At 43.8% G+C, this 23,154-nt stretch overlaps 1 protein-coding gene across 3 annotated transcripts in view; it reads left to right on the top strand.

Annotated features, from left to right (window-relative positions):
* Positions 1-23,154, top strand: part of TBC1D2 (TBC1 domain family member 2) — a 36,055-nt gene that overhangs the window by 522 nt on the left and 12,379 nt on the right. The window contains exons 2-6 of one of the 3 annotated variants that reach the window (XM_081176268.1): positions 4,420-4,858; positions 7,107-7,245; positions 10,073-10,214; positions 12,316-12,452; positions 14,159-14,331. In XM_081176268.1, coding sequence (XP_081032394.1) covers positions 4,448-4,858; positions 7,107-7,245; positions 10,073-10,214; positions 12,316-12,452; positions 14,159-14,331 — 1,002 coding nt within the window. In that variant the 5' untranslated portion in view covers positions 4,420-4,447. Of the gene's footprint in view, positions 1-4,186; positions 4,859-7,106; positions 7,246-10,072; positions 10,215-12,315; positions 12,453-14,158; positions 14,332-23,154 lie in introns of those variants that run through there. The other 2 variants (XM_081176267.1, XM_081176266.1) reach the window with 2 other exon arrangements.

The following is a 23,154-nucleotide window of genomic DNA, read 5'->3' as shown; positions in this document are numbered from 1 at the left end:
GAATAAGATCTACTATTTGATTAGTGGCGCCCGCCCTGTGGAACGCCCTCCCACCAGATGTCAAAGAGAACAACAACTACCAGGCTTTTAGAAGACATCTGAAGGCAGCCCTGTTTTGGGAAGCTTTTAATGTTTGATGTATTATAGTAATTTAATATTCTTTTGGAAGCCGCCCAGAGTGGCTGGGGAAGCCCAGCCAAATGGGCGGGGTATAAATAATAAATTATCATTATCATTATTATTATTATTATTGATGTAAACCTCCGAAATGTATTTAGTACAGTTAAGTTTTTAACTCTGTCTTCAGTAAAGATAAAGGTAAAGGGACCCCTGACCATTAAGTCCAGTCGTGGCCAGCTCTGGGGTTGCTGCGCTCATCTCGCTTTATTGGCTGAGGGAGCTGGCGTACAGCTTCCGGGTCATGTGGCCAGCATGACTAAGCCGCTTCTGGCGAACCAGAGCAGCGCACGGAAACGCCGTTTACCTTCCCACCATAGCAGTACCTATTTATCTACTTGCACTTTTGACGTGCTTTCGAACTGCTAGGTTGGCAGGAGCAGGGACCAAGCAACGGCAGCTCACCCCGTCGCAGGGATTCGAACCGCCAACCTTCTGATCAGCAAGTCCTAGGCTCTGTGGTTTAACCCACAGCGCCACCCGCGTCCCTTCTGTCTTCAGTACATCTTGTTTTATTTTACTGCTATGGCTGATTCTTCTGATCTGATCTGATCTTGGCCCCAGGACCGGGGGTGCCCAGGGCCATGGGTGCCATGCAATGTGTGCATGACCCTGGCTGGCACGGAACTTTGTGGGTGCCCAGCCCCTTCATGGGGAATTTTGTGGATGTTCAGGCACCCAGGGCCCCGGGGGGTTGGCACCTGTGGCGATGATAGGTGAGGGAAACTGCGCTGTTTATTTTTGTTAGCCAGTGCAGTGGCCCAAGGGGGTAGGTTGTTGAGAGCTAATATGGCTGAGGTGTTTGCTTGAGACACCTCCCCACCTCACCCATCATCTATCCCAACACTCATTTTGTGCAAGTGCTTTTTTTTCTTAGCTCCAGTAACCCCTCCTTTTTGCATTAAATGAATAATTTTATTGGATCAGGGGGTGCCAACTTGAATAAAATATGGGCGGGCAGGTGGGCAGGTAAGTTCCGCCCTTCATAATCAACCACATGATGCGACACACACACACACACACACACACACACACACACAACATTTGAATGGCAATGCCCATCAACTTGGGGGAGGGGGGCTCAAATATTTTATGGGAGGCCAAAGGGATCTTGGCCCCTAGGAGTTGGCTCCTATGTATGGGACATGTCATGCTCCTCCTGGAGTAGTTTGTCCACCTTTGGTCCCCACCTGTGGCTCCTGGAAGCTGTCAGGATACAGCCACACCCCAGGAAATGGCTCTGGCTGGCCAACCAAACCAGGTGAGGGAAGCTGATGGGTCTCAAACTCTCAGTCAGTTAGGGACTTCTCCTGCATGTGAAGAAGGCTCTGGTGGGTTGAGTGGACAAGACCAATAGTAGGTCCAAGGGTCAAGAAGACAGTGTCTGCAGGTACAGTAGAGGGATGTGAAGGGCAGATGGGACTTGTCCACCTGAGAAGGGAACCCATCTAGGAGAAGGAAAACTCTGATCCTAAACCTCTGCTGCCTTGTGGGATATTTTGGGGAGAAGAGAAAACTGAGCCAGCCCTACACAAATCTGATGAGAGCCAGTGTGGTGTAGTGGTTAAGAGCGGTGGACTCGTAATCTGGGGAACCAGGTTTGTGTCTCTGCTCCTCCACATGCAGCTGCTGGGTGACCTTGGGCCAGTCACACTTCTCTGAAGTCTCTCAGCCGCACTCACCTCACAGAGTGTTTGTTGAGGGGGAGGAAGGGAAAGGAGAATGTTAGCCACTTTGAGACTCCTTCAGGTAGTGATAAAGCGGGATATCAAATCCAAACTCTTCTTTTTCTTCTGGAGTGGAGTCCTTAGGATGATTGGATTTGCCTTGTACACCTCCTTCCAGCAACTCCTGCAGCAAGCTGGTGCCAGAAGTATTGCTCTCCTTTCCTCTGGACCACATCAGTGAAGTCAAGAGAGGGGTCTTGTCGTCTGGGCATCCCAAGACCCAGTGGCGTAGCGTGGGTTGTCAGCACCCGGGGCAAGGCAAGTAATTTGCGCCCCCTAACCCGTGGATTTAACCCCCAGATGTTGCGCCCCACGCTACGCCACTGCCAAGACCTCCATACACACTGCCCATGCTTGTGCACTTTGGTGCAGTAATTGCAATGTGCTAAATGCTGCATGGTTTCAGTCATGGTTCTTACTGCTGCTTTTCTGTCTTGCATCTTATTTTATTGTATTGCAGCCTGCATTCCACAGGAAGCAAACTGAAAGACAAGATAATACAATATAAGAAATGGAATAACAATACAGCTAAATAGCAATGGGAATGTTGAAAGTGGCCAAGCCATGGATTGCCTGAATGAAGCTTGTGGTCCACAGACCACAGTCTGGAACCCCTGTACTAGGTGATTCAAGGCAGCTAGCAACATGTAAAATTTAAAGCTATAAAAAGAGGAACAATAAAATGCAACCAAAGCAGTATAATAAAAGCAGCAGGAATATAATAAGAGCAGCAGCTGAGAAAACCTCAGCAAACCTGCAGCAAAATTACCCAGCCTTCTTACTCGGCCAGCCACAATCCCTCCTGAAATAATCTTAATGCCCTTAGCTAGTTTGGTTTCCATAGGGAGGGCATTCCAAAGCAACTGGAAAAAACATTTCCTTGTTCCCACTTGCTGCACTTGAGTTTAGGAACAGGATCTCTGATGCTGAACAAAGTTCACAGGAAGGCATATACATATATGGGATAAGGTGGTCCTTCAAGCATCAGCCATGGGCTGTTTAGTGCTTAAGAATCAGCTTAAGAGGAAGGCAACTGGGGGTGGGAAGGACAACAGCAGAGTTACATGCATCAGCCCAGCCCCAGGCAACAGGCATTTTGAACCTGTTGAAGTTTCAGGACGCCTTTCAAGGGCAGCCCTTACCCCCACAACTGACAGTATGTGGCTGAAAAGTGGCATTGCACATTAATGGCATGATATACTGGTAACCTGTGGGATGCAGGTGGCACTGTGGGTTAAACCACAGAGCCTAGGACTTGCCAATCGGAAGGTCGGCAGTTCAAATCCCCGCGACGGGGTGAGCTCCCGTTACTCGGTCCCTGCTCCTGCCAACCTAGCAGTTCATTTTATTTTTTTTATAAATAATTTTTATTAACTGGCCAATCACATCAAATTAAATCACATCATATAAATTCCAAATTACAAAGCCAAATTTTTAAATTTTGTTGGGGGAACCCATACTTCAAGATCCAAAGGGGGATTCAGATCATCTTCTTATTACTGTGTTAATGTCCAAATCAGTCCCAATCAGTCCAAACAAAGTTCATAATTCTATCCAATCTTATCTTGGTGTTTCCACATCATTTTATTCATATAATTTCTCTTTTTCCTTTACGATCTCTTCTGTTGGTCTACTTAAGCAAATAACAAGTATAATAATCCTGTGTGGATTTCCCGTTCCTCCACTAAGTCCAGATGGTTTCCATATATCTCCTTCGTAGATAACATCGCTCTTTCCATCGTAAATTTTGGCATTTGTCGCTCTTAAGTCCCACTGAGGAGTTGATCCACAATATGTAAACAACTCTATTTCTCTCTTTCTCCTCCCAGACCCAAGAGCTCCAACAATGCCTCCCAAAATGGCGATGGCATTTTTAACTGCGTCATTCCAAAACTCTTAGCTCAACCTAGCAGTTCAAAAGCACGTCAAAGTGCAAGTAGATAAATAGGTACTGCTCCGGCGGGAAGGTAAACGGCGTTTCCGTGCGCTGCTCTGGTTCGCCAGAAGCAGCTTAGTCATGCTGGCCACATGACCCGGAAGCTGTACGCCAGCTCCCTTGGCCAGTAAAGCAAGATGAGCGCCGCAACCCCAGAGTCGGCCACGACTGGACCTAATGGTGAGGGATCCCTTTACCTTCACTTATACTGGTAACCTACCAAGAAACTCCGGGAACGGGAAATTCTGACCAGCAGATATTGAACAGAGGTAGAAACCAGCCCACCTGCAAGCAGGCTGATTTCCTGGACCTACTTGTATTTTTTTCACGCACTCACTACTTCTGGTTTGTCTCCATTGCCATGTGAGTTGCGTGATGACCTCCGTACATGCGAGGAAGCTGTTTGGAGAAGCAGAAGTGCTGCTAGATTTGGGCTGTGGAAGGAAGTTTGCCAAGAGGCACGTCTTTCTATTAACCAGCAGATATCTTGAACTGTGGGACTTACATGCATGTAGCATATGCTTTCTTTCTCAGCAACATTATCTTGGGCTGTTTTGTCTTTCGCTGTTTGCATTCCAGCAACACAAGATCTGCCCTGCGGTGGAGTATGGAGCCGGATTCTGAGAGCAGAGATTGCCTTGTGGCCGGAACTTCCAGTAAGCCCGAAGAGGAAAAAGCAGAGGATACTGAGAGCGGCATCAGTTGCGCCCTAGACGGAGGTGGGCCTCCTTCCAGGGAAAAGTCGGAGAATGTGGATCTGAAACCTGGCAGAGAAACCCCCAAGAAACAACTCTGTGGCTATTTAAACAAATTTTCTGCAAAAGCCCCAATCAAGACCTGGAAGTCGCGTTGGTTCGTCTACGATGAAAACAAATGCAACTTACTTTACTACAGGACAGCACAGGACATGAACCCTCTGGGGAGCATAGAGCTATCCAGCGCTAGCTTTGATCTTAAGGTGGGAGCGGAAGAGGGCGTTTTTGAAATCAGGACCCCCAGCAAAGCATTTATCCTTCAGGTATGTGGAACACATGGCTGGTTTGGGCTAGTGGTGGGGCAATGTGCATGTTGCGGCTGGTGGCATGCAAATAGACTTGCGCTCATAGGGTGACCTAAAGGGATCTCAGACAGGGATCTACCCTTTGTGCTCAACTGAAAGTATGGAAACAAAAGCAGACTAGCTGTACTAGTGTTGGCGGATAAATTATTTGGATTCCTTGTCCTGGAGACTTGATGCGCTTGGGGGTTTCCACAGAGCTGAAGCTGTGAATTTCCTGAATTAGCCTAGGACTTGCCGATCAGAAGGTCAGCGGTTCGAATCCCCGCGATGGGGTGAGCTCCCGTTGCTCGGTCCCTGCTCCTGCCAACCTAGCAGTTCGAAAGCACCTCAAAGTGCAAGTAGATAAATAGGTACCACTCCAGCGGGAAGGTAAACGGCGTTTCCATGCACTGTTCTGTTTCGCCAGAAGTGGCTTTGTCATGCTGGCCACATGACCCGGAAGCTGTACGCCGGCTCCCTCGGCCAATAAAGCGAGATGAGCGCCGCAACCCCAGAGTTGGTCACGACTGGACCTAATGGTTAGGGGTCCCTTTACCTTTAGGACATGTTATAACCAGTGTTTTACTATTGTGTCCAAAGAACCGGGAACATTTATATATAGGAGAGGTAAACATGTTTTGCTCCATTTGACACACATGTTTTAACATCTCTATCACCATTGAGAAGCCAGGATTATCTTGGTGTAGTTTACACAGCTACATCCAATTGTAGTTTAATGTTCAGTTAACCAGAATCCCAATCTTCTCCTGTTCTGACATTTAATGGTTCTTGGCTGCAGACTCTTGGAGGACAAAAAAAGAATAAAATTAGCATGCAGAGCCAAGTTTAAGTAATCCCTATTTTTTAATATTGGCAGAAGATAAAGGAGTTGGAACCTTTGGGTTGCATGAACTTCACAATTTTCTCTTCCCTTTACAAAATATCCTGATTCATGGTTTGAGAAGAAGAAAGCTCTTGTCTTCAGGAAATTGCCTTAAACATGATTTCCTAGTGTATTTTTTCTTAAAGCAGAAGACAACCCTAATAATTCATGGCAGTATCCTGAACTCCTGAGACCATTAGCATCCTCTGCCTCAAAGATTATTAAAACAATACAAGTATGTTACTTTTGCTGATTGTTGGTGGGGAAGACTTTCTTGTACATTATTATCATTTTAGACAGCACACTCAGTCTACATGGCATTTTACATTGGATGCATTTGTACATAACACTCGGCCATGGTTTGTTCAACAAATCACGAGTTGTCCTGCAGATGATTAAACAAGCCACAGTTTGTTTCCCAGCCACTCTTGCCTCATGCCTCTGTAGCTTGGCAAATGTCTGCGGTGGGGTGTCCTCATAAGCCATGGTTGAGCACAGCCACATTAAGTTTGTAGTTAAAACAAGCCATAGTTCACGAGCTGCCAACAAGCCATGGCTTCAAATTGTGGTTTGTTACCAGAAAACAAACCATGGTTAGTCTGCTAGTCTGGATTTGGATATTCAGAAAAAACACATGCCAAAACAAACCATGGATTACTGTTGTGTGCAGAGCAAGCCATTGTTTCGTAAGTGAAAATCACACACACACAAAAGCAGATGCGGTAGACTGCCCCACCTGCTAAAGGCTGAGGGAGCTAGATTTTTGTCAGTTCAAATGCCGGCCACGTCTTTTCGACAAGGGGTTCCTCAGTTTAGGCCCTAGTGGTTGATGACGGGAGATGGCACATCCACTGCACTGAATATGCATATTGAATTTTTAACTTTATTTTGATTGCTACTTTTATTTCTTTTCTTTTTTTATTGTATTACAATTTGGATTTAGTGAATGCAACAAAATAGAATATATAAGAAGCCAAAGAAGCAATCAAAACACAATTTAAAAATCATTCGGCGTCTAGCACAGAACATTACAATGGTTACAACAGGCAAAAAAATGATTAAGTAAGCCTGCCAAATTTCATGTGCAATTTTCATGTGGTCCATGGGGCGGGAAGCTTGGAAACCACTGCACTAAGCCCTCTGCTTGCACAGGGAAGCCAAACTTACACTGCGTCAAAACCTCCCCAATTATACTGGATTTTGGTAAGTCCGTGGTCTGTTGTGATGAGGTTGGGTTTGTCGCTGAAGTCTATCTGTTGTGGAATTTAGCTGTATCTGTAGGCAACTCCCTGAGTTACACAGATCCTGTATTTAATAATTTCCTCCCCCCAAATTGAACTGTAGGCTGTCGACAAACAGACCATGATATACTGGTTGCAGCAGTTGCAGATAAAACGCTGGGAGTTCTGTAGTAACCAGACTAGAAGTCCGGCAGAGGATGACACAGATTTCCCCTGTGTGAATGACGCCACACTTAACAATAGTAAGTAGCAGCAGCAGAGCAAATGTGTTGCCCCCTACCCCAGGGGACAGGATTATTTCGCCAGTGCTGGTTTAGCTGGTGCTGCATAAATTCAGCCATTTAGCAGGGCTTGATCCTGCAAATATTAATGCAAACAGAATTCTGACAGGGCTGAGACTTGTGAGAGTGTGTGTGTGAGAGAGAGAGAGAGAGAGAGAGAGCGCACACGTGTGAGAGAATCTGCTTCCTCACTGCGCACAAATTGCACAACATCAGCCTAAGTGCTAAAGTAGGGTTTGCTAACTTCTTTTTAGTTTGAGGACCGCATTCACCCTAGGAAAACTCCCCAGTGGTGGCTGTAGCCCCAAGTGGTACATGCACAGCGCACACAAGACACAGCTTCCTCTCCTCAGCTGATTCATGCAGATCAGCTGAGGAGCAGCTCATCTTATGATAAATGGGATGACCAGGGAGGGGCAGATTAGTATCCCTGTCAGGGTGCTGGACTGGTAAAGAGGTTTATATCTCTTCACCCATTCTATCCCCATCTCAAATATATAAAAGGATGTCACATAGAGGAGGGAGAAAGGTTGTTTTCTGCTGCTCCAGAGAAGCGGACACGGAGCAATGGATCCAAACTACATGAAAGAAGATTCCACCTAAACATTAGGAAGAACTTCCTGACAGTAAGAGCTGTTTGACAGTGGAATTTGCTGCCAAGGAGTGTGGTGGAGTCTCCTACTTTGGAGGTCTTTAAGCAGAGGCTTGACAACCATATGTCAGGAGTGCTCTGATAGTGTTTCCTGCTTGGCAGGGGGTTGGACTCGATGGCCCTTGTGGTCTCTTCCAACTCTATGATTCTATGATTCTATCCCCACTGTCACTGCCAAAAATGGTGGGGTCTGGGAACAAGGGCACAGAAAAAATGCTTAGGTGACTGGATCAGGCATATTAGTTGCCATGGGTGACTAAACACAGCAGGCCAACTCTCCAGCGGAGGACAACAACAACAACAAAAAAAGAAAATGCAGGCAGATGTTCCATGGGGGGGGGGGAATTCGGACAGTAGAACAATACCTTTTACTGGAGGCCACAATGTAGGGAGCAAGCTTTAGAGTTCAGCAGAACTCTTCATCAAGCTGGATGTTAGGCAAAACACCACAAAAAAGGAAGGAGAATATTCTGGCATGCCAAGAAACCAAAGTCTGTAATTTTGATGGACGGCTTTCTGGAATGGAGACAATGCTATGCAGACGTCAGCCCAAACCTTTATGTATCTACTCTGAAGTAAGCGCCACAGAGTTTAATGCAACTGACATCTAGTTAAGCGTGTCTGTGTTCACATTGCTGCTGTTCTTACTCTGCATCCAGCACACTCTCTCTGCTAATTTTTGAAGCTACAGTCGCAGGTCACAAACTACGATCCATATCGATCCTGTAGTTTCTTAACAAATACTGCTGTTGTGTGTGTGTGTGTGTGTGTGTGTGTGTGTGTGTGTGAAACCGGCTTCAGTACGATTAGAAAACTTGATGTGGAGTAAGTACTAATGTGAGCAACACCCTAACAGCCATTGCACAAGTGCAAATGACGATTTAGTAGTGAACAGGAAAACCGGGGGTGGGGGTGGGGGGGTTGCAGGGATGGGGAAACCAAACAGGTCACCTGCATCAGGTGAAGACGTCCCTGCCCCATCTGTCATGCAAACAACTCCATGCAAATGTAGCTTGAAATTCTGCAGGGCACCAGCTGGGAAATGACCTCACTGTGTTTTAAGCCGCAAATGTGAATAACATGCCCTCAGATTATAGCCGTGCCTTCTGCAAAAAAACAAACAAACAGAAAACACCTCTGGACGCCATAAGAGGCAATGCTCCTCTTGGTTTATAAACACGCCAGCAGTTATTTGGAAATATCAAAAGTAGAGGCCTCCAGTGTCTGCCTGCTCAAGTTCTGGACTTGCCTGGGCATGTGAGAATTTTTGAAGTTGACCACTCCACCCAAGGCTAGCCTAGTTCTCCACAGCAGTTGCAGAAATGCTTCTTAAAAGTCAGCCAAAATGGGTATCTCATTTGCCCCAAATGGGTGGCAGTATTTGTTATGTAATGAAGTTCTCACCCTGGGCCAGCAGGGGGATACTGTAGATAGTTCAGGTCCACATATGCAAATAAGGGATCAAACGTGACGTTCAGTGATTGGATAATAATAATAATAATAATAATAATAATAATAATAATAATAATAATAATAATAATAATTTATTATTTGTACCCAGCCCATCTGGCTGGGTTTCCCCAGCCACTCTGGGCGGCTTCCACAGAAACCAAAAAACACTAAAATATCATACATTAAAAGCTTCCCTGAATAGGGCCGCCTTAAGATGTCTTCTGAATGTCAGGTAGTTGTCCATCACCTTGACATCCGATGGGAGGGCATTCCACAGGGCGGGCGCCACTACCGAAAAGGCCCTCTGCCTGGTTCCCTGTAGCTTCGCTTCTCGCAATGAGGGAACCGCCAGAAGGCCCTCGGCGCTGGACCTCAGTGTCCGGGCAAAACGATAGTTACAGAAAATGGTTACTGTTGCGTTCTAGTGGAGCTCTATGTAAGCAGGCTGGCTGAACCCTTCAGTTCAGTTCTGTTCTGGCCTGTGAATAAACAAGAGCTGTTTGAAGAATCGCTGTGTCGTCTGATATGTTCATCCACAACTTAGCAATATTTGTGTAACAGACAACAGAGAATGCACTGGTAGCTGTTCTCTCTCCCTGCTGTGCTTGATGCACCTATAACTTTAGCTTGGGTGTGTCTGAATCCCATTGATTCAGCTGGTTTGTTTGTTTTTTCCCTCCATAGCAGAGGCAGAACACGAGTTTTTGCCCCCTGTGAAAACCCCCACAGATGTCGTTGGCCCGAAGGCAGCCTCTCTCCCAGCGCCTCTGCAGCCTTCTCACGCTCTTCAGAACATCTCCCTCAAGCATCCTTGGATTGAAATACAGTAACTGTTTTTATCTCTCTTTTTTTCGAATTTCTGGAAACTAGCTGTGTTAAGTCTGTTGCACCACTAGCAGCAGAGTCCTTTTGACATCTCGAGGACTAACAAATGCTCCTTTGTGTCCTGAGTTTTGAAAGGCGAGAGCCAAACAGATGGCCTGAAAGAGGAGCCCTGCTGTAGGCATGGGTGTCGCTATAGAGGGGGAAGATGTTGTTATGGAAGGTGACATTATACTTTTTTTAAAAAAAAGCAAAATTATTAATATGCTTAAATGTGTATTTGAGCTTTATTAAATGAAAAAGGGAAAGGCTTGAAAGTGCACAACTTGCATTGATCAACTCTTGTAAGCATTTATGGCTCAATCACTATTTCAGTAAACTCACAGATGTTGCATAAGAACTTAAGGAAAGCTGTGCCGCATCCAGTCAAGGACCCCTCTAGCTAAACCATATTCCTGCGTTGCAGGGGGTTGCACTAGGTCAGGGTTTCCTAAATTTGGGTCTCCAGCTCTTTTTGGACTACAACTCCCATCATCCCTAGCTGGTGGTCAGGAATGATGCAAATTGTAGTCCCAAAAAACCAGCAGGAGACCTCAGTTTGGGAAACTCTGGAGTAGATGATCCTCAGGGTCCCTTCCAACACTACAAATCTCGGATTCTGTGTCTATGAAGGACTTGAAGAAAACATTGTGCTCCCCACCCAACAACTGTTTCTCCCTAGCAACCAGGGAGAAACGAGGTTACTCAGAAGCAAAAATGTGGGGAAGTAAACATTGTGCAGGAGCAAAGAATTCCCCCATGAACCTTCCTCTTTGGTCATATTACATTCAAATAGAATATTTAGGCGCAACTGTAATGTTTGAATTTTGTAAGATTTTGTGCAGATTTCTCTGTTGCGCATATGCTTGTACCTCACTTGATCTCTTTACATATGATCAATATACACTTGATGACGTACTGCTGAATGTGTGAACCAGCTCCAGGAAGTGACATTGTACAGTGGTACCTCGGGTTGCATACGCTTCAGGTTACAGACTCTGCTAACCCAGAAATAGTGCTTCAGGTTATGCACTTTGCTTCAGGATGAGAACAGAAATTGTGCTCCGGCGGCGCAGCAGCAGCAAGAGGCCCCATTAGCTAAAGTGGTGCTTCAGGTTAAGAACAGTTTCAGGTTAAGTACGGACCTCCGGAACGAATTAAGTACTTAACCTGAGGTACCACTGTATTTGAAGAATGATGATACAGTCATCAGATGACGAGCATGCATATATGAACCCGGCCCTAAGTGAGTCGAAGTCCTGTGAGTTTGCAACAGCTGGGAGCAATGGCTACTAAATGAAAAAACCGTCCGAAGTCACTAGGAAACGACTGGATGTTGTTGCAGGAAGATGTTGCATTGTGGCATGAGTGTACCAAAACAGCCAGCGGCATTTAAGCGTTATTACCGTATTTTTCGCCCTATAGGACGCACTTTTCCCCCTCCAAAAATGAAGGGGAAATGTGTGTGCGTCCTATGGGGCGAATGCAGGCTTTCGCTGAAGCCTGGAGAGCAAGAGGGGTCGGTGCGCACTGACCCCTCTCGCTCTCCAGGCTTCAGGAAGCTATCCGCAAGTCTTGCAAGCCCGGCGAGATGTCCCGCGGGCTCGCAAGGCTTGCGGGCAGCAGCCTGCACCCAAAAGCTGGGGACAGCGGGGAGGCACAGCGCCGCCACCCCGCTATTCCCCGACCTGATCTGGAGGCTGGCGCCGGGAGAAGCAAGCCTGCTTCTCCCCCCGCCAGCCCCACAAGCTCGCGGGATAGCGGGGAGGCGGAGCGCCGCCATCCCGCTATTCCCCGACCTGAACTGGGGGCTGGGGGGGGGGAGAAGCCAGCCCCACAAACTCGGGGGACAGCGGGGCAAGCTGTCCCTGAAGGCAGAAGAGGGAGACGGGGCGCTTCTAGCTTGGGGATGGCTGCGCAAACCTGGAGGGGAAATAAATTTTTTTCCCTTGATTTCCCCCCCAAAAAACTAGGTGCGTCCTATGGGCCGGTGCATCCTATAGGGCGAAAAATACGGCAATTCACAGGTTCTGTCTAACCATTCCCATGCGCTTCTGTGCTTCTAGGAACACAGTGCATAATCTTTATGATAGCTGGCAGAGCCGGAGGGACAATAGTGGCATCTCTTGTTTTGAGGGGATCCAAGACGATCTTGAAAACGCAGCCGATGAAGAGCAGGCAGAAACTGAAGCGGAAGATGCAGGTACTTATTTCTGCACGATGGTGAGGACATTTAAAAATAGCATTGCTTACTTGTTATTCTCAGGGCCGGATTTAGATTTGATGAGGCCCTAAGCTACTGAAGGCAATGGGGCCCTTTATATGTCCAGCTGTCCTTTGTCAACAACAAATTGTCGCTTTTTTTTGGTGTTGAATATGTTGAATGGTAATTTATGGACCTAATAGGCACCTAAAGCCATTTACACATGCAGAATGTAGGCACCCTATATATAGAAATGAGCGAACCAGTGATGTTTTAGGGAGCAGGCTAGCAGGCGGGACCCATGACTTACATCATAGGAGCCTACACAACACAAAACACTGTTGCTGTTTTATTTTATTTGTTTTTTATCTTACATTTTGGAAATGTACACCCAGTTTTTTCCCCTTTAAATTTTTTTGGGGGGGTCAAGAAAGTGAGGCGATAAGCTATAGCTTGTTTAGCTTATACATTAATCTGACACAGGTTATTCTGCACAGCTGTGAGGGAGAAACTGGGGAAAGTGAGCACAAAAGCCTTCATTGAAGCCTCTGGGATTTATTCTGAGTAAATATCAGGGTTTAATTAAGCATTTCTAGGTAACCTGGGCATAGACCCATGGTAGCACAAACTTGCAAAAACGTTTGCACATGCTAAAATACACCCATACACCAGAATGTCCAACTTTCAGATGTGGGGGTGGGGAACATCTGACTCGAATTTCTATAATACCTTGCTGTGTGAATTCTGGGCCCAGTATGCAGTACAGTGGTACCTTGGTACTCAAAGGCCTTAGTTCCCAAATGCCGAAAACCTGGAAGTAAGCGTTCCGATTTTCAAACATTTTTCAGAAGCCAAACGGCCCATGCAGCTGTCGGCTATTGTTCCTGGGGCACCTGCACCAATCAGAAGCTACGCCTTGGTTTTCAAACATTTCGGAAGTCTAACAGACTTCCAGAATGGATTAAGTTTGGCGCTTTTGTTTTGCTATTTTGCATTTTTGTTTTTGAGGCTTTTTCGGTTAATTTGTTTTTGTGACTGTGTGGAATCCAGTTCAGCTACTGATCGGTTGTGAGACTGCGGAAATGGATAAAAGCCCCCCAATCCAAACAATGACTATCATCACTCTGGGTAAAAAATAATAATAATAATTCTAATTTTTCTCATCTACAATACTGTCTTATTTATTTTATAGTACAGTACACTGATTATTGCTTTCATGTTATGGATCAGTGGCCTTGTTCAATAGTAAAATTCATGTTAAATTGCTGTTTTAGGGGTTGTTTTTAAAAGTCTGGAATAGATTAATCCGTTTTGCATTACTTTCTATGGGAAAGCACACCTTGGTTTTGGGAACGGACTTCCGGAACGGATTAAATTTGAAAACCAAGGTACCACTTTACTGGATTTTCTAGACCTAGAATGCATGGATCGGGCCCTTCTTCCTACCTCCAGTCTGCTGGCGAGAAGTGCTGCTTATGTACTCATTAGAAGTAAAACAAGCCTTGTCTAATATCGAACATTGCTTTCTCTCTCACTCAAATTTTGTCCATCTAAACCGTTTCTCACTCACTCACTCACTCACCTCATCTTGCTATTGCAAATACACACAAGTTGCCAGTAACCACAGTTGCCGGTAACCACAGATCAAAACAATCTGTGCCACCACTGGAAAGCAGGAAAGTGTCCTATGTTCTTTTCTTCCTCAGGCGCAACAGAGACGCAGAAGGATCCAAAGTCAAGGCTAAAGCCACCTTTGGTTGGAAAAGACAAAAAGGAAAGCAGGAGTTTGCGTTGTTTTGCTGAAGGGGCAAGAGATGGGAGAACAGCTTCTCTTCAGCACCAAATTTTGGTCCTTGAAGAGGATGTCAAAGCTCAGAAGGTAATCCTGCCCTGACATGTGTGTTTGGTATGGATGGAGTCACCATACCATTTTGATCTATAGGGAAATGTGCTTAATTGCCTTTTGATCTTGGCACAATATTGTACAAGAAAGGTGTGTTTCTGCCTCATGCATTACTGTTGTTGGCAAGAGAAGAACAGGACCAAACATGTGCTGTCTGGGGCTGATGAGAGCTGTCGTCCGAAACATCTGGAGGGCACCATGTTGGCGAACGCTGCATTAGAAGGTATTATGAAAGGAAACACACCCATCTGCTCTTCTAGCATCTAAATACTGTGCCCCAAGTCCATATTCTAATTTGCCTTTTTTTCTGGGCTCTGGTAGAAGGGTCATTCTATTTTTTATTTTTTTAATCGTTAAAATTTTTTATTATGATCCAACATCTAAAAAGCACATATACCTTATTAATAAACACAAAACAGAAAAAGAATAAACAGATACAAAAATCAATATACAATCATTTATATTGTTTGACTTCACCACCACCACAACGTGACCTCTATCTAAACCATATGTATCGCAGTGTCTTTATTAACCCGCTTATTCTACTTCACGATTTTTATATTATACCTATTGTGATTTTTATGTTTCCTGACATTGTCTCTATGTATGAAAAAAAATTTTTCCAGTCATCAATAAATTTAATATTTTTCTGTTGCCTTATCTTCTGAGTCATTATTGCCAAATCAATATATTCAATTAACTTAATTTGCCAATCCTTGATTGTAGGTATGCTGGGTTTTTTCCAATTCTGCGCTAGCAGTATCCTAGCGGCTACTGTCGCGTATTGAAATAGGGTTTGATCATTTTTATTAATCTCGTTTCCCACCATTCCCAGGAGGAACGCCTCAGGTTTTTTTGGAAAGGTGTACTTTAGGATCTTTTTTAGTTCATCATAGACAGCACCCCAGAATTTCTTTACTTCCTCACAGGACCACCACATGTGAAGGAAGTCCCCCTCTTTCTTTTTGCATTTCCAACAGGTCTTGTCTCCGGTTTTATACATTTTAGCTAATTTTGTTGGAGTGATGTACCAGCGGTACATCATCTTTTCCATGTTTTCTCGGAGACCGACACATGCTGAAAATTTCATATCCCTATTCCATAATTTTTTCCATTTTTCATAATCTAGGGGATGTCCTAGGTCGATGGCCCACTTAATCATGACCTCCTTGATTTCCTCATCCTTTGTGTCCCAATCTAATAGTTGGTTATACATTTTGGTTAAGATTTTGGACTTCCCTTCTATTATTTCTAATTGGAATTTGGACTTGTTCTTACTCATTCCGGCTTTTTTATGCTCGTTCCATAAAGAGTTAATTTGATGGAAATGTATCCACCCCAATAGTTTGTCTTTTAACTCCTCATAAGGTCTAATTTCCCATCCTTTCTCAGATTTTTTCAAGAGCTCGGCATAAGTCCACCTTTTACCTTCCATATTTAATTTTTTAATTGCTAGGATATCAATGGGTGACAACCACAATGGGGTGTCTTTTTCTATCAGGTTCTTACATCTGTTCCATACCTCTAGCAACGCCCCTCTTATAATGTGATTAGAAAAACCTTTATGCACTCTCCCCTTATCATGCCAAAGGTACGCGTGCCACCCAAACCTAGCGTTAAAACCTTCCAAATCCAACAAGTCGGTGTTTTCCAAAACTATCCACTCCTTAACCCAGCAGAGACACGAAGCCTCATAATATAGTTGTAAATTGGGGACCCCAAAACCGCCTCTATCTCTTCTGTCAGTGAGCAACTTATATTTAATTCTGGCCCTTTTACCCTGCCAGATGAATCTGGAAAGGGTCCTCTGCCAGTCTTTGAACATTGTTGTGCCCCTGATTACTGGGATATTTTGGAATAGGAATATCATTTTTGGGAGAATGTTCATCTTAATGGCGGCCATTCTCCCCTCCCATGAGAGGTGTAATCTGCTCCAGCTGTCTAGGTCTCTTTTACATTCTTTCCAAATTCTATTGTAATTATCCTCCACTAGGTTTATGTTTTTAGTTGAGACCCAGATACCCAAATATTTAACCTTTTTTGATATCTTTATTCCTGATTCCAACTCAATTTTGCTTTTTGATTGTTCGTCTAAGTTCTTTACCAACATTTTTGTTTTTGTTTTGTTTAGTCTAAACCCAGATAGTCTCCCAAATTCCTCCATTAAGCCCATAACTATGTTTATCCTTTCTAGAGGTTCTTCTATTGATATTACTAAGTCATCAGCGTAAGCCTTTACTTTGTATTCTTTTTTACCTATTTTGATCCCTCTTACTTCCGATGTTCCTCTGATCTTATTTAGTATAACCTCCAAAACCAAGATAAATAGCAGGGGTGATAATGGGCATCCTTGCCTTGTACCTTTTGTAATCGTGAATGAGTCTGTTAGGTTACTATTGATGATAAGTTTCGCTCTTTGGTTGGAATATATCGCTCTAATACCTTCTAGGAATGGCCCTCTTATTCCTGCCCTCTCCATACATTTGAGGAGGAATTGCCAAGACACATTATCAAAAGCCTTTTCGGCATCTACAAAGATTAAGGCAGCTGGAATATCAATCTTGAGATCCAGATATTCAATTATATTAACTACATGTCTAACATTATCCTTTATCTGCCTACCAGGCAGGAATCCTGCTTGATCCTTGTGAATTGTTCTGTTCAGATATTTTTTTAATCTGTTTGCCATTATTCCTGCAAAAATCTTGTAGTCGTTGTTGAGTAACGAAATTGGTCTGTAATTTTTTATATTAAGCGTATCTGAATCTGCTTTAGGTATTAAAGTGATATGTGCCTCTCTCCAAGAATCAGGTATTTCCCCTCCTTGGAGGATGTTATTAATTACATTACAGAGTACCGGTATCAGATGTTCCTCTAGAGATTTATAGTATTTTTGGGAGAGGCCGTCTGGGCCAGGGGCCTTTCCGGGTTTCATTTTCTTTATTGCATCTCTAACCTCCTCTGGAGTTACTGGTTCGTTAAGGGATACCTTTTCTTCATCCAACAATTCTTCATTTCCATTCCCATCCAAGTACCTTTCTATTTCGCTTATATCTTCTCCCTCTTTCTTTTTATACAGGTTTCCATAATATTGAAGGAACTTTCTCTTTATCTCGCTGGGATCCTCTATTATTTGGTCTTCAAGTTTAATTTTGTTAATCACCATTTGCTTTTTCTTTTTCCTTAATTGCCACGCTAAAAGCTTACCAGTTTTATTTGCTGATTCGAAGAACTTCTGCTTCATCCTTTTTATACCCCACTCTATTTCCTGATTCAGCAGTGTTGAGTATTGGGTTTGTAATAATTTATAAATTTGTTTAAGTCTCTCGTCCCCGGGGCTTATTGTTAATTTATCCTCTATTTCTTTTAATTGTTTAGTTAGTTCTTCCTTCTTTGCCTCTCTCAAATTCTTTCTGTATTTGTTCTGTTGGATCAGGAAGCCTCTGAGGACTGCTTTACTAGCATCCCAGACCACGTTGATTTTAGTTTCTTTATGGAGGTTAAGGTCAAAGTACTCTTTTAAAATATTCTTTGCCTTATCGACAATCTCATCCTGTTCCAGTAAGTAATCGTTCATTCTCCATCTGTATGGACCTGATGGTAAATACTTTATTTCCAGAAGGATTGAATTATGGTCCGATAATGTTCTAGGCTCTATTATGCATCTCCCCGATCTTAACGAAAGCTCTCTGGAGACCCAGATCTGGTCAATTCTGCCCCAGCTCAGGTGTACTCCAGAGAAGTGTGTAAACTGTTTTTCTGTTGGGTTTTTGAACCTCCAAATGTCAATTAGGTCTAGGTTTTCTTGAAGGTCATCAAAGGTTTTAGGGAGTTTCCCCTGTTTCCCCCTCCTTCTTTTTTCACTTCTGTCCAATTCAGGGTCAGGGACTCCGTTCAAATCACCTAGTAAGATTAAGTTATAGTTTTCTAATTCTAATAATGTTTTTTCTAATTTTTTAAAGAACTCAGATTTGTTTTTATTGGGGGCATATACAGATACTACATTGAGCCTTTCTCCTTGGTGGGTGATTTGAATCCCGAGGATCCTCCCCTCCTCATCTTTACAAATTATTTTGGGATCCAGTTTCTCTTTAGCATAGATGACCAACCCTCTCTTTTTATTCATCGTTGAGTTAATAAACTCCATTCCCAGCTTTTTATTAATCAATATATGTTTGTGTTTTTTGGCCACATGTGTCTCTTGGCAGCAAACCACGTCACATTTTTTATTTCTCAAAACTTTCTCTATTTTATTTCTTTTTTGCTTCTCATTTAAACCGTTAACATTCCATGTTAAAAAAAGTTAAGGACATTATTAGGGTAAAGCGTCGCGTTTATATCTACTTTCAATTCTTTGTTTCTTCCTCTTCCTCTGTTTCCTCCACTTCCGCTCCACTTTCCCCCTCTTCTTCCTCTCCCTCTCCCTCCCCCTCCCTTCTTAGCAACCTCTCCCTCCCCCCTCCTTCGCTTCCCCCCTCTTTGGCAACCTTTCTATCTGTTACTCCGTTCTCCTTTTTGCTAAGCTCCTTCTCATATCTTCTCAAAAATTTCTCTATCTCTGAGGGACTGGTCAGTTTAAATCTTTTGTCTTTGAAAAAAAAAGCAATTCCCTCAGGGAATTCCCATCTAAATTGAATGTTATTCCTTCTCAGGACGCCTGTTATGTGTCTATATCCTTCCCTCTTACGTAGTAGTCTGACCGGGATCTCTTTCAGGACAATTATTGGTCTACCGCCTATTATTAATTTTTTATGATAACTCGTTTTGAGTATCAAATTTCTCATTCCCATTGAGTTAAACATTACTAAACAATCCCCAATGGGTTTCTTAGGCTTATTCTGGTGTGTTCTTGTTTTAATCCTAAAGGCGTTTTCTATCGTATATGCGACCTCCTCTTCCTTTATTTCTAACCAATTTGCCAATTCCGTAATTAATTTTTCTTTGATGTTCTCTCTCATTTCTTCTTCAATGCCTCTAAATTTAAGGTGCATTTGTCTTTGTCGCATATCCGACATCGCTATATTGTCCCATATCTGCTCCTGTGATTTATTCAACTCTCGCATCTCCTCTTTCATTTTCTCCGTCTCCCTTTTCTGTTCTTTCATGTCTTTTTGAATTATTTTATTAGTATCCTCGAATGCCTTTGCTTTAACCGATAGTTCTTGGACTTTCTTTCCTAGCTCTCCTATAGCTCCCTCTATTCTTTTGTCTATCCTTTCCTGCATTTCCTCTAATTTATTTTCTATGTTATTTTCATTCTGCTTAAGCTCCTCCTTGATTTTTAGCCACAGAAAATCCAAGTCCTTGATTTCTTCTTGTCTAGAAACTTTCCTTTCACCCGGAGTTCCCCCTCCCCTTTTCCCGTTCTTCCCTTGCATTTTGGTCCTGTTTATTCGTTAGATTCTTCGAGGCTAAATCTCTCCCTTTAAGGGCTCACAATCTCCTTATTTTATTCTATACGACTATCCCCGATAGTCCCAAATAGTCTGCTTAATTACAGCAAGAGGTGTAGTCGGGGTCCTAACACAGTCCCAATTGAAAAGTAAGCAAAGAAGGAAAAGGAAAAAAAAGGAAAAGAAAAGAAAGTAAAATAAAAAAGAAGAACAGTTCCAATCGGTAAATTAAGATATTTTTAGTAATTATTTTGGATAGCAGGTTCAAATTATATTATAACCCCTTCCACCTCTTTTTACTCCAGCAGGGGGGGTCCTTGTCAAGCTACCCCACCCTTATTCCTGTTCATGTGCCACAATTAGAATCTTGGCATTACCTCATGTCTCAGGAGTGCCAACAAGGAGGACAACAGGACCGAAGAGCAAAATAGCTCAACAAAGCGACATATCTCAGGGGTACCAAAGTGCTTAGAGATTTTCCAAAAAGACAGACCAGGGAGAGGGGGCAAGGGGGAGCAGGGGGGGCGAAAGGGGTAGTTGTTTAAGCTTTACAGACTGGGTAACAACAACAAACTTAGGAGACAGGTCTACAGGTATAACTATAACTATACAAGGGCCTGGTCTACTACTAAAGTTAGTTGGGGGGGGAGAAAGGGCGGGTATACGGGCTAATTGGGTAGGGGGTATACAAAGTACATGTACAAGGGGTATTGATACGACTGATATCAATAGTTGTCTATCTCCAGCGTCTTTCACACCATTCGCGTAACATTCTTATGTTCTTACCCTCTTACATGGATTCATAGAGTCTCATCTATCCTAAGTGGGTAAAGAAAGGAAAGTAGTTTTTAACCAAAGATCGTTATATTCGTTGTGGACTCTCAGCAGTAAGAGTCTTCAAGCGGCAACCGTAGTAATTTTCCCGTCTCTCCCCCCTCTGTACTTCTCTAATCCTCTTAGAAAGCAGTATGAGTTTGTTAAGTTACCAATTAAGAGTCGCCCGCGAAGTTCAAGCAAAGTAAGAGTCCCAATTTAAGAGCTCCAAGGTAAAGGTCCAAAATTAGGAGTTCCAAAGACCCAGCTTTGAGAGTTCCATAATAAAAATCCAAGTATAAATCCAGACGTGGGTCCACGCCAAGTACTAACAGAGGTACGTGCGACTCAGGCAAACAGTCTTTAAACAGTCTTTAAGCCTTCTGCAGATAGTAGCTCAGTTAGTTCATTTAATTTAATCAAAAGAAAGACTTTCCTCCTTCTGAGCATACGCAGTTCGGTCGTTATGCGTTATTCCGCTTTCTTACTGACCGTGATTTCGTGAGCCTGCGCCATTTTGCTCTCCGTCGGGTGGGGACCAAACTAAAAAAAAGAACAGCTACTGTCCGGACTCACCCATCTCTACTCCAATAATTCAGGTTTCAATCACGATGGGGTTCCGTTTTTAAACTGTGGTGGTTCGTCGCTTTTCTCGGTAGGAGCTTGAGGCATCGTAGCTTGGAGACGGCGTTCTCCCTAGTTATGCGCCTGCGGCTCCGCCCCAGTCTCTCTCTCTCCCTGCAAAGGAGGAGGAGGACCCACGGATGTAGAGACACCGCTCTCGCGCTGCTGGGAAACCTTCCCCCAGGGGTACCCCCCCTGGGCTTTCGCTTTTTGGGGGGCGCAGTGCCTTTGCGACACCCCCTTATCTCCAAGTCACTCGGAAAGCACTTAGCGTGGCTTTCCGCGCTCCCTCACCGTCCGCGGCCGGAACCGGAAGTCTAGAAGGGTCATTCTAGAGCTATAGTGTGTTTCCTCTTTACTAGGTTGTGGTAGAGGGATGGTTGTGGAACCAAGGTTGGAAAATGGTTGGAATACTTGTGTGGTTGTGCCCAGGTACTGGAGAACTGTTCAGAGTTACAGCTAAGAGGGTTAACTGCCAGTATAGCTTGAAGAACATGAGCCAACAGTGTGACGCGGCAGCTAAAAAAGCCAATGCAATTCTGGGCTGCATCAATAGGAGTATAGCATCTAGATCAAGGGAAGTAATAGTGCCACTGTATTCTGCTCTGGTCAGACTTCACCTGGAGTACTGTGTCCAGTTCTGGGCACCACAGTTCAAGAAGGACACTGACAAACTGGAACGTGTCCAGAGGAGGGCAACCAAAATGGTCAAAGGCCTGGAAACGATGCCTTATGAGGAATGGCTAAGGGAGCTGGGCATGTTTAGCCTGGAGAAGAGGAGGTTAAGGGGTGATATGATAGCCATGTTCAAATATATAAAAGGATGTCACATAGAGGAGGGAGAAAGGTTGTTTTCTGCTGCTCCAGAGAAGCGGACACGGAGCAATGGATCCAAACTACAAGAAAGAAGATTCCACCTAAACATTAGGAAGAACTTCCTGACAGTAAGAGCTGTTTGACAGTGGAATTTGCTGCCAAGGAGTGTGGTGGAGTCTCCTACTTTGGAGGTCTTTAAGCAGAGGCTTGACAACCATATGTCAGGAGTGCTCTGATGGTGTTTCCTGCTTGGCAGGGGGTTGGACTCGATGGCCCTTGTGGTCTCTTCCAACTCTATGATTTATGATTCTAAGAACCGATTTCTCTCTAGTAACTCACAGAGGCACCATCCTACACAAGCCTAACAGTGGGTCACAGACTGAGTGATTGCATCAGCCTGTGATACAGACGCCCCGCTGAAAACTGCATTTCCTGTGCAACTGCTGAAGGACAACGTTGTTCCTGATATTTTGGGGGAAAACTGAAGTTAGAACATCTAAGCTATTATGAAATACAAGCTGATTCTCTAACGGTGCTCTTAGGTTTTTTTCATGGTGAGGCTGTCAAAAGGTTTCTAAAATAAGTTGAATTCTCAGAGGAACAAAAATCTGATTGTTTTATGGAAGACTGGTGGCGGCCATATTTGGTAGCTAAGTCTTGCCAAATCAAACATGATTATACAGCTAAAGTTTTTTAAAAAAAAAACTAAGAAAACACTTTTCTTATACGTTTCATTTTAACTGGTAAATTATTCAACGTCTTATTTTAATTTGAAGATTATCATTTTTATCATTTTGTTGCAGGATCAGTGTAAATTTAACTAGCCTGTAGTTAACGCCTCATTTGTGCTTCTAGAATATCGGCACAGCATCAACTCTCTGAATCTTGGGAATTTCCTCCAGAACTGTATCTGAAGAATCATTGTGGCTTACTGTCCTCACTAATTATAGTTGGAATGGAAAATTAGCTCATCCTCATATGATAGAAATGCATCATTCTTTGTTCCTTTCCAGATACAGAAATGTACCGTATTTTTCGCCCTATAGGACGCACTTTTTCCCCTCAAAAAATGAAGGGGAAATCTGGGTGCGTCCTATGGGGCGAATGCAGACTTTTGCTGAAGCTTGGAGAGCGAAAGGGGTCAGTGCGCACC

The sequence above is a fragment of the Podarcis bocagei genome (genome assembly GCF_964188305.1).
Source record: "Podarcis bocagei genome assembly, chromosome: 17".
Taxonomy (NCBI): Eukaryota; Metazoa; Chordata; class Lepidosauria; order Squamata; family Lacertidae; genus Podarcis; species Podarcis bocagei.
Note: the sequence above shows the minus strand (reverse complement) of the source record. Positions and strands in the feature narration are given on the sequence as shown.